The sequence below is a fragment of the Aethalodelphis obliquidens genome, unplaced genomic scaffold (genome assembly GCF_003676395.1).
Source record: "Aethalodelphis obliquidens isolate GAN/ISIS:26980383/991018 unplaced genomic scaffold, ASM367639v1 scaffold1, whole genome shotgun sequence".
Classification (NCBI taxonomy): Eukaryota; Metazoa; Chordata; class Mammalia; order Artiodactyla; family Delphinidae; genus Aethalodelphis; species Aethalodelphis obliquidens.
In genome coordinates this window covers 79,997,006-80,009,280 of record NW_020837945.1, presented here as the reverse complement: position 1 = coordinate 80,009,280, position 12,275 = coordinate 79,997,006, and the positions used below count along the sequence as shown (strand labels likewise).

At 43.7% G+C, this 12,275-nt stretch overlaps 1 protein-coding gene across 4 annotated transcripts in view; it reads right to left on the bottom strand.

Annotated features, from left to right (window-relative positions):
* MASP1 (MBL associated serine protease 1) overlaps positions 1–12,275 on the bottom strand; it is a 62,803-nt gene that overhangs the window by 47,561 nt on the left and 2,967 nt on the right. For 3 of the 4 annotated variants that reach the window (XM_027109193.1, XM_027109184.1, XM_027109211.1), the window contains exon 2: positions 8,717–8,948. The exons of the other annotated variant lie outside the window; for it this stretch is intronic. In XM_027109193.1, the coding sequence (XP_026964994.1) occupies positions 8,717–8,948 (232 nt within the window). The remainder of the gene's footprint in view (positions 1–8,716; positions 8,949–12,275) is intronic. 4 annotated transcript variants of the gene reach the window in all.

Here is a 12,275-nt window from a genome sequence, read left to right as displayed (position 1 = left end):
GTCTAGAATATCTAAGTGGTGAATAGAGAGCTACCGAGGTATCTCTTCTCTGCCCTCCCAACCCACCCCCCAGTCCAGACCAGGTTGTTGATCATTGCTAAGTGCACCACTGGGTTCAGCCTCAGTTTTCACAAACATACTCGGTGGACCTTAATTCTCTCCTCTAAGAGTCAGGAGGTCAAATGACACTTGGGTGGGAAAGCAGCTTGTAAAGTCTGCCATTGCCTGTGCGCATTAGGCAGGGACCCTATTTCCCAGGCCCCCTGGTGACGGGGCTCCCACCTGTACCTCTGTCTTCATCTCCCATCCCTGTCCCTCCTGCTCCAGCCACACTGCCAACCTTGCTCTTCTTCAAACACACCAGGCACGTTCCCACTAAGGTCTTGGCTGTTCTTTCTGGTTGGGATGCTTTTCCCCAGAAAGCTACATGGCTGACTTTCTCAACTTCTTCAAGTCTTTGCTCAAATGTCACCCTTTCAACAAGGACCACCTTGATCAACATATTTCAGTGGTAACATGCACCCCACCTCACGTGGACCCTCTTTACCCTGCTCTGTTTCACTTCTTTGCCTATCACCTTACTACTCATTATATAATTAACCTGTGGATTGCGTTTAGTGTTTACTGTCTGTTCCCCCCAGTGTCATGTAAGCACCCAGCCGACCGGCATTTCTGTCTTGATTACCACTATACCCCAAGCTCTAGTAAATGGTAGGCATTCAATGAATATTTGTTGAATAAATGAATACCTCCCCTTCCCTACTTTTTCTTCTATGAGCACATCAAAGCAAATTCAAGCCCTGCTTTTTACTAAGGTGTGTCTGAGAGTGGCCTGTGTACACATAAGCACACAGATTTGCACACCGGGGCACCTATTCCCCAGAGCACTCCCACCTCACACTCACCCACACTTGCCCACATTCTCTGCCCCAGCGCTGGGAACCTTCCTTCTGTTTTCCATCACCCCAGAGCCTGTGCTGTTTGTACTTCCTTCATCAAATAAGCTTTTGTCACGCTTTTTCTGAAGCTCATTTTCACTTCCTGATTCTTCTGAATCAGCTAGAATGGATTTGGAAACCTGGTATCTCTGGAGTGAAGAATTCCACTAGGGAATACAATTGAAATTCATGAGAAATATTTACCCATTCCTCTTTTCCCTCAGGGGCAAGGCCTCCTGTCTACTCCCAGAGAATGAACAGAGCTTCGGCGGTAGTTGAAGGTCGAGGGCACGTTCAGAGTAAACACAGAGCACTGCACAGAAATTAGGAGTCCGGGTTCAGAGGAGTCAGTCTTTGAGCAGGGCCATGGGAGGGACTTATCTGTCAATTACACAGCAGGATGAAGACTGACCCAACGAGGTCTGGGAAGGGAGCATCAGGGCTGGAAGGGCTTAGAGAGGCCAGCCAGTCCAATTTCCTCATTGGGCAGATGGAGAAACTGAGGCCCAGAGCAGACAAGTGACTTGCCCAATGTCTCAGCAGGAGTCAGTGGCTGATCTCTAGACCAGAGCCCTTTCCTTTATGCTTACCACCAGGAGATTTTTGCTTTTTCCTGTTCTGCCCCCAGGGCTGTGCTCACTACTAGAAATAAACACAGACATAGGCCCTGAACCCCTGGGGCTGACAGTCTAGTGCAATGTCCTTGAGTTCACCATTAGACATGTGTACCACAAACAGATAAATTGAGCACTTTCCCAACCTTCATAGCTCAGACTCCAATTTTTATTTATTTATTTATTTTTTCGGTACGCGGGCCTCTCACTGTTGCGGCCTCTCCCGTTGCGGAGCACAGGCTCCGGATGCGCAGGCTCAGCGGCCACGGCTCACGGGCCCAGCCGCTCCGCGGCATGTGGGATCCTCCCGGACCGGGGCACGAACCAGTGTCCCCTGCATCGGCAGGCGGACTCTCAACCACTGTGCCACCAGGGAAGCCTGTTCAGACTCCATTTTTATGAATTTTTTTTTTCTCTCAATGTCAGAATAAAAGAGAAAGTTCTTTAACAAAATCTAGACAACACAGGAACCCTCAAGGTCCTTCAGTTTTACAAGATTTTACTAAATTTCTCTTATAGCCAGGAAGCATATCAAAATCCTGAAATCCCTACCAGGATAAAACTTGTTCTGAGAAGGGCCAAATGGAGAAACACAATCATGACTTAGGAGTAAGAAGAACAAGGATTGAAACCTGGCTTTGCTCTAAAGTCCTGGACCACAAATGCACTTAAGCTCTTGATGCTCAGTATCCTTTCCTGTGAATTAGATGTAGTAATCCCGGCTCTCCCTAGTCCATGAGAATCAAAGGAGGCAATACATCAGAAAGTGCCACAAACTTGTGTCACGACAAATGAATACACAGGAGAAATAAACAGCCTCTTGCATTTGATTAGTCCTTTCAGAGTACTTTTCCACAAATTGCCTGAAAAACTGAGTGATATGTGCAAGGTCATAGGCAGCCAGTTAGTGGTAAAGTCAGAGCAGATGAGAAAACGGACACTCATTGAGCATCTGGTGATACCAGCAAGCACTTTAGTGCTCACACCCTTGCCATCATTACCACTCTAATAATGCTTACTGAACTAATTACATAGGTGTTGGGCATATGTCAATACAGCATTTACCTCACTTGACATTCACAATAAGCCCAAGAGATAGGCATTACTGTTATCCCTATTTTACAATAAATAGTGGAGGCAGGATCTGACTCTAGGTCTGAGTGACTCTAGAGGCTGAACTCCAAACCATTGAACATGTTTGCCTTTTGCAGTACTGATTTCACTCATAGCCATCATTTCATTTAAACTCTTGCATAAACTGCAAGGAAGGTACTGTATCATTGAGTCTTTTTTTTTTTTTTTTTGGTACCAATCACAAAACCAATGCTTAGGGAGATCAAGAAGTTTAGGGAATTACACTGTTAAATTCCTCTTTACCCTTCAAGACTTATCTCAGACATTAATTATTTCCAAAGCTTTTCTTGAACACCCAGAAATGATCACTCTACAACTTATATACTGCCCCATACTCTTGTGTTACTCTGCCCAGTTTTAGCTTATTAATTATGTACTCGTCTTATGACACACTATGAAATCATGAGTTCTTGGAGGGCAGGTACTGTCTTACTCATCTTCATGGGGCCTGTCTTTGGTGCAGTGTCCAACTTATGGTAGATTTTCAATAAAGTTCTTAGACTTCATTCCATTGACAGCGGAGAACAACTGAAAGATTTTGAGAGTTGCACAATCAAAACAATGTTTAAGAAGATCTCTCTGGACACATGTAGAGGGTGGACCGGTTGGGGAGAGACCCACAGCTGGTAGACATTTAGGATGGTATTGCAATAAACTAGGCAAGAGGAATAAGAACTGGAACTAAAGGGCTAAAGTGGAGAGAATGGAAGAAATGTTTAATGTATCAAGAATATAAGAGGAGAAAAGTGATGTTATGTCATATGAGCATTTAACAGATGCCAGTTGAGCTATATGCACTCAATAAAAGAAGGGGAAAGAGAGAAAGAGAAAAAAGCCAAATGCAGGCTTTTATTATCTCCTTTTCCAATGAACAGATACCATGAAGTGGACTTGACAATAAGATGTGTGAATCTGCTGCTCCCTTGGTGGTTCTGGTTTCTGAGTACCTTTTTCAGTAACTATAGCTCCAGGGCTCACTTCTCAGCACAAGTCAAACTACTTCATCTGATGCTCAACTAAAGGAATTATATAATTTGTTGCATTTCTGGGAAAAAAAGTCTCTTCTAGACATTCTAAAAGACAGTGCTCTACTATATTTAAGAGAGTAAGTTTGACTATAGACAGTATTTGCCTTACATTACACTTAAAAACCTAGGCATCCATAAGGTGGGGGACTCCACTGTCACTTAATATTTTTAAAAGAAGAAAAGAAAAGACTGAGAGTTTTGAGATATAAATTCTGGTCCCCGTGTGACCTTGGCCAATGAATTGCCCTTTCCAGGGCTTCAGCATGATGATCATGAAGTTGAATCATGATTCCTGAGGTCTTAGATACACAGAATATCAGGGCTAGGTGGACCTTAGAGAACATCTGGTTCAACTCCCTGTATCTGAGACAGGAGGAAAGAGTCCACTCTAAAAGCAATCACTCGCCCAGGGTTACTTAGTTAGTAGAGAATGGCCACAAGAATCTAGGCCTCCAGTTTCCTGGCCAGTGTCTGTGCTCTGCCCCTCGCCTACAGCATTAACCAGCTGTGATTCATATGTCTCATCTGTGCACTGTAGGAATCCACACATTGCAGCCACATTCCAAGGAAGCAAATCCTGTCGTGCAGATGTGCATGCGCCTTGAAGACCAAAGACTGCGGGAAGTCAGGCTGGAGAGGAATTTTCATAAAATGAGAGCATCCAGACCACAGCCTTGGGGTCCTGCCCTTCTTCAAGCTGCTGATGTGCAGTGTCAGCAATTCCGTCATCATCACCCTGATGGGTCAGGGTGGGAAGGGCAGTCTGTGGACTGGGGCTGGGCTGAAAGGATTCCTGTGAACTGGACGGTCCTTTAAACCCACTCCCAGGCCTGCCAGGGGAATTCAGTCACAGAATGAAAGAGCCTCAAAACAGGGGATATTATCCCATCAGACGGAAATGAGTGATATTCCAAGTTCCTTGGAAAAGGACAGCACTGGCATGATATATTTACAAGTTTTCTTCAAATGACATGTCACTAAGGCAACTCCAGCAGACTATAGTCTCTTACTGGAGTGCTTATGGCCACGGAACTTCAGGAAGTGGCCGCTGTGACATATTATTACCGTTCTCTGGCATTATCCTAACTAGGATAATGAGGGTTTGGGGGGTCATCTGGAAAGCTCTGGCAAGGAGAATGAAGATTAAAATTCTGGAATTTAAGGGACCTTAGGGATCATCTCATTCTACTCCTCATGGAACAGATGAAAAGACAGAATTTTGTAGCGGGGTACTGACTTATCCAAGGGTGGCATGGCTGGCATGCTCATGCTTCATTCAGATGAAAAGGGAAGAGCCTCCTTCTCATTCATAGCCAGGAAAGCCACATATTCTGGGGGTGGAAGGTTAGGGAGAGAACACAATTAGGAAAAGACAACGGGTTTCGACTATATGTTGAAGGCTTCTGGGTTTTAGGGTTCACAGGTGAGAGTACTAGTCTTGTCCCTGAATTGGGAACTTAAGGAGTATTCAAGCTGTAATTCCTGCAAGGTGTGACCTTCAGGGGGACCAAGAAGGTTGAGTGAGCAGAGTGAGCTTCTGAGCCACCTTCAACCCTAGCAGCCTCACTTCTGTTTCCTATATCAAGACTACTAGAAGATTTTTAAGAAGAAAATGTCCACTAGGGAGAAAATATTTGAAAAACAACAATAACAACAATGACATGGGACTAGGTGGGTCTCCAGAGGGCCCCTGTGGCCTGACATCCTATGAGTTCTTGAGTCCAGGAGGGGAACTCTGCCGGGCACATGTGGGCAAGGACACAGGGCCTGTCTCCACATGAGCACTAGTCATCAGCTGACCAGGGTGCAGCGTCCTGTGAAGGAAGGCCTGCTCAGGCCCCATGGCTACTAGAACCTCTGCAGGGAGGCCAATGCTAGTGCTGGGATGGCATTCTGGAAGGAAGTGGGCTGTGCAAGCCCAAGCAGAGTAATACCTCTCTGTCCAATATGCTAATCTCTTCTTCTAAAGGAACTGGAAAAATGTATTGGAATCAGAGAAGCAAGGACTGTCGGGCACTTCAGGTAGGCAGCTCAGTCTCTGTGTTGCCTCACACAGACTGTTTCTTTGCTATGCTCAGAGGTCATAAGTCTAATTTTGGAGCAGAGAGAGTGCTAAAAGATTGCCTTTTCTACTCCAGATCATTTGGGAGTTAGTGGCAGATCTGGGACTAGAACAGGCATTTCCTGAATCCCAGTCAAGAAACCAGGATGATGCTGCCCTTCCAGAGGGCCTAGTCCCATCTCCTTGGGCTTTCAGGAAGGTATCTCACCACCCTAGATAGAAACCATCAATCAATTTCCAAAATATTCTCCAACCAGAAAGGCCAAACTTTGGGTAGAAATTTCAGTGTCCTTAATTCAGTGTCGGAAGAGGTCTTCACAGTCTATTGTTGCCCTTGAAAAGTATCATTTTTTTCCGTTACAAAGTGTAGCTGATGTCAACCCTTTAATCTGCCTTGCCAGGAGACTCAATTTATTTGGGGGCAAAGGAATGAGTTAAATCCTCTATTGTGTGTTTATCATCTCGATAAAGGAGTCCTAACAAGGTCAAACCTGGCATCCATATAAATAAGAGGAAAACTTGTGAGAAATGATTGAATATGAATTGAGAGTGAATTCTTAGGGTGGAGGCAGGGAGGAATAATGAAAATAAGTCATTGTCACAGCTAAAGAAAAAAATTCTAATTTCTGTGGTCTTGAGGCCTCAGCTACTAATAAAGGTAAGTGTTTCCGCTGGCAAAATTTCTAGATGATTGACATAGTTGAAAGTAGAGAAAAAAGCAGTTAGGAAGTTCACATCTAGCCTTGTCTAAATCTATGGAATTTACTCTTCTATTAAGTCACTGTTTGGTCATTTTCCTTCTGCTAAGTTCACTCTCCAACCTAAATATATGAGAATACCATGGTTGTACAGTGAGCATCAGCTAGGGGAATGGGCTGGGGGATTCTGCTAACCTAATGTCCCCTACCCATAATGCATCTGGGATCCTGGAGTTTGGTTCTGCCAGAGGCTAGATTATGTCCTAGAAGACATAACTAACCTGTTTGTTAGAAATTTCAATTTAGGATGATAAACACTTCGGATCTTGGTGAATACTCTCTGCTTGATCCTTGCGAGTCTGAGAAGTTGACTCCATTTTCAATGAATTTATAGAAACTGTCTGTCAATCTAGATTACCAAGCCACATCATCTCTTAGAGCAGCCAGTTTTACCTTTTCTCATTCTTTTTGTCAATCTTTTATTGTCATTACTCTTTTTCATCTTGTGCAATTGCTATTTTTCTAGGCTCATCTCTCTTTTTAAGGGACTAGATTTTTGTGTCCTTAAATTCTCACAGTTTCTAGCACAGGGCATTCAAAGATGGGCAGCATCACACAGAGAGAGCAATGGTTCTCAAATGGAGAGATTTTGCTCCCCTGGGGATATTGATAACTGCTGGAGACATTTCTGGTTGTCACAACGGGAGTGGGAGTGCTATTGGCAACTAGTGAGTAGAAGCCAGGAATGCTGCTAAAGACCCTACCATTCGCAAAACAGCTTTCTTCAGCAAGTAATTGTCTGGCTCAAAATGTCAACAGTGTTAAAATTGAAAAACTGTCACGGAGCACCAATTTTAGAACGTTTTCAGTCACAGAAAATGTGCTTTAAATGGGATACTTGATGCATATCCAACATATATAATTAGCAACACCCACCATTTAAAATGAGTTAATCAGGGTAGGGGTTCACAGCCCCACTTACCAGGCCTCTGCCCCACCCCATCCCACTGTTCTTTTCAGCCCCTGCAGTATCCTAGGGCTCAGTGTAGTACAGCTTGTGAGCAGTTTGGTGGAGCCAAAAGAACATGGTATTGAAAGTCACAAGACATGGGTTTGGAACCCTGATCCATCACTTACTAGCTGTACAACGTTGGGTGAGTTGCTTCACCTTCTTGGGGTTGTTTCTTTGTCTGTAAATGGGACAGTAGTACCTGTCTCATAGGATTGTTTTAAAGGTTGAATGAGATTTTAAGTGTAAATCACCTTGTCAACTCACTTCTTTGCTGTTGATCAAACATTCTGGTAAATACAAGGTTAACTCTTGCTGAATTACAGGCTGTGGAAAAATGAGACTATACTAATACCAAAAACATAGAAAGCCTACTCTAGGGTGGTTTGATGAGAACTTCTTCCAGGAAACCAGAGAGAGTTTATAAAGTAGGTTCTTAGGTCTTCACATCTTTTTGAACCAGATACAACCTTAATAAGTGTCATCTCTCAGAAGTACTTTAACCTTTCTTAGCTCCATTTTTAAAAGAGAACAGCTCCCCACCCATGGCATTGTTTGTGGGCTCTCCTTAAATTCTGGGAAATGTTGTTTTGATGTTGTAATCATTTTCTGCTCCTCTTCCATTTGTCTTTGACATCCATCTGTGTAGTGACCCCCCACTGTTGCCCATACCCTTTGTTGATAAAATCCAAACTCTTTAGCATCATATTCAAGGCCCTTCAGAATCTCATCCCAATCCAACCTTCCAACTTCACCTCCTACTCTCCGCTGCGGCATACGCTATACTTCCCAAACACTTGATCATTACCTAGGGAACAGGGCAACGCTTTCTAATGCCTCAGCTTTGGATATAATGCTAGCTTACTCTGATTAATGCTGACTCTGGGGTGTCTGCCCTTTTCTGCTTGTTGAATTAAAGGTGACATTGGAGCAGAGGTTAGTGGAAACGTTAAAGACTTTGAGATCAGAAAGGAAAAGGCAAGGCTGTGTTTGGCTGAGTCACACTTCGCCAGTTTCAGTTTCCCTCAAGGTCTTTTCTAGGTCTTCCTACTCAGCCTGCACCTAGCATGCCACCCCCAACCCTCCTTCATAATGTTATAACATTGTAATGTCTCCCTCACTGGACTGCCAGTGGGTGGTAAACACAGCATCTAATTCATCTAAGCTCCTCTAACTCCCAGCAGATTCTCCCATAGAGAACCTGGCCCAGGTAGGGAACATTAGGGGTCTCACCTTCACATAGTCGTATTCACAAAGGTAAGAGGATTCCAAGTTGAAGTGCATGAAGTAAAGCTTGATCCGAAATCCCTCGGGGACAGTGATATTCCACGTCACCTCTGAATCACTTGGATAAGAGTCTGGATAGCCAGGCGACTGAATCTGGCCAAACATATTGTTAAGCTCCACTATGTGGGCCAAAGCCTTCAACAAGGAGAAGCACAGAGCATGAGAGAGAAGGAGCCACCTGAAAGACATGAATGGATTCACTTACATTCACAGACACTGGTCCTTGCCATTTAGCTAAATCAACAGCCAGGAGAACAAGTTCCCGGCCACTGACCTGCTGTAATTACTTCGTCCTTATGGGTCTTGCTTACCCAGCCTATAATACTGGAGGCGGTAACTTGATTTTAAAGGTTGCTTCCAGTTGTGCTCTTTTTAAAGATTTGATAATAGTATTAAACTTTCCCAGAAAATACCATATTTGGGACTCTGAGGCATATCATTTTTTGGTTGAAAATATAAATTTCATAGTTAGGTAAAAGCTGATATCATTTCGTTAGCTTAGCTTCATTTAAGAATCATAAACTCTTGATTCAATTTTCTAAAAAGTAAGTAATAGTAACGTGGTAATATTGCGATAAGACTTATACTCAATGATGGGATCTGTAGTACCTAAAACAAATTTAACAAAATCAATCAAGAAATGCAAAATTTTGAATTAAGAAGGAATGAGCAAAACAAGGTTTTTCCTTTTGGCAAGTGTTTTTATAAAAGGATCAAAAACCTACAGTTTATTTCCAGCTGCAGGAATGAGAGATGATGGACTGTGAAAAGAGTTGCATAAGGGGCACGGGAAATTCAACAAAACTTGCAGAATACACCCAAAGTGGCTGATGCAATAATGAGGCAGAATGTCCAAGGCTTGTCAAAAACCTAATGGTCGGGCTTCCCTGGTGGCGCAGTGGTTGAGAGTCCGCCTGCCGATGCAGGGGACACGGGTTCGTGCCCCGGTCCTGGAAGATCCCACATGCCGCGGAGCGGCTAGGCCCGTGAGCCATGGCCGCTGAGCCTGCACATCCGGAGCCTGTGCTCCGCAACGGGAGAGGCCACGGCAGTGAGAGGCCCGCGTACTGCAAAAAAACAAAAACAAAACCAAACAAACAAAAAACCTAATGGTCAGTACACAGGACAACCAAGGCATCTACTAGATTGCTCCCCCTGTGAGACTCAAGGACCTTGAACTCTAACATCCCAATTCTGGCTCATCGACTTCTCCCTTAAATACTATATGTTCTGCTTCCTATGTCTTGGGAACCCCTCTGCTTCTCTCCAGCCAATTAATTTAAATGTTCTTATCTGGACTGTTGCTATTTCATCCTAACTGATCTCCCTGGCTACCACTTCATACCATTCAGCAATCTTCCGCCAAATTTGATTTTCTAAAACACAGATGTGTCCACACTGCTCCACTGTGCCTGCAGGGCAAAGCATCTGCTACCGGGATGGCTGATAAGCCCTTTTTGATCTAGTGCTGATTTACCTGTCCAACTTCATCTCATACAGCCATGCCGAGGCAGATCATTCTGGGAGCATGCCATGCCCATCCAGGCCTTGGTCCCACTGCACATGCCCTGCTCATTCCTCACCTGGTTGTCTTATTTATCCTCCACCATCCAGCTCAAAGCTTCCCAAGATACCACAGAGTATCCTTCACTCCAGATTCCAGCTCCCTGTACGTGCTTCCAGTTACAGCACTGCTTTAGGCACAGTCCCTGAAGTTAGGTGTATTTGGGTTCAAATCCCAGTTCTCTTACTTACTGGCTGTGAAACCTTGGGTAATTAGTCTCTGAGCCCAGGTTTCCTCAAATGTAAGATGAAGATTATAATCTCTAATTTACAGAGCTCACATGAACATTGGAGATGATGTATGTGAAAGACCTAATATAAAGCCTGGTATATAAGAGATGATGAATGAATGAACGAATGAATGAACGAAAGCATGAAAGTGGGGCCAGAGTCTTATATAGCCTAAAAAGTAACTTCTGGGAAATTATACCAGCGTCTTAAGATTAAGATACAATTTGGCTAATCAGGAAGTTGTTTCTCCCCAAGCTGCCCCACGCTGCTCGGTAAACAGATGCACGTATGTTTATATATGCACACGTATGAATTTTTGAGTGTGTAAACACAATGAGATAACTACAATGAGATTATCTAGCTGTCATATAATATTTACATAAAAGGTAAATACGTAAGTGCAAAATGGCCTACAAGGGTGTCAGTAGGATATTAACAGTAGTTATCTCTGAAGTGGTAATATGAGTGTTCTTAATTTTACTTTTGTGTATATAAAATGTTCAGATGTGTCTAGAAGGGCCTAGTGCTATTTTTTCAATTAAAAAAAATAGTTATTTAAATTTTTTCCAAGGCCCCTGCAATAGCAACATGTGAGATGCAACTAAGGAAACAAAATGTTTTAATCCAATTGCCAGGGTCAATATTTTTATAAACCAATCTGTGGAGGAGAGAGAAGGGGAGGCACAGGTCCAAGCTCTCTTGTGAACTAGTAGGAAAGCTTGAGTCTAGAAACCCTGGCTTGCAGGGCTCAGGCAGCCCCACTTTCAAGTGAGGAAATATACTGATGGTACCCGGGCTAGGAGTTCTGGTTCAGTTCCGCTTGGGGAGGGGAGAGCACTGGTCTTAGGTTGGAATAGCTGGATTCAAGTCCAGACTTTGACTTTATTTATCTGACCCATCTTGGGGAAGTCACGTAAGGTCTCCCTCTCAGTTTCTTCATTCTTTAATTGGTGACAATAATGACATCCCCCGGGGCTGCTATCAGAATAAAGGACGATTGGAAAATAAGTACTTTGTTAACTGTCCAGCCCTAGGCAAACATTAGTTATGATTACTCCATCATGCTGCTTCCCGAAAAGCAGGGGTTAGGAATGAGCTTTGGATCCCCCAGCTGGACCTCCCTGCAATAGCGACACCCAGATTATGTAAGGCTGAAAGGTCAACTTTCTCCATATCTGCTTTTTCCAGACCACATGGAGGAGACTCTGAGCTTCCTAATGCTGCTTCTGTCAAGGGCTGGCCCAGGCTAACGGTTCCATCTATCCTCAGAGGCCTAGGACCATGTGTAGTAGGCAACTGGTCATCGTGGGAGGAAGGCCTGTGAAGCTTTCTGTTCTATTTTGTTTGCATCTCAAAACAGTTTTAAACATATGAAACAAATCTCTCTTTTCACATAATAAGCCTGAGCATATGCTTGCTTGCTTGCTTTCAGGGCTGCAAATTAAAGAATGTAAGTGGCAGCTTTCATTTCCCATCACACTCTGAATGTTTTTGGCTTCTTATCCACCAGGCACCGGCTGTACAAATTCTGACACCTGCTATCTATTCTCCAACTAATCAAAAAGTTTAATTACATTTGCTTGAAATGTCAAAAGTAATATATAATGCCAGGATTTCCTAAGCTCTACTGTAGGAGCAAGCTCTCAGGAATGCCTTAAAAAATGCCGGCATATATCCATGGTTGTGGAATGAGTAGCACTTTCTATCCTTT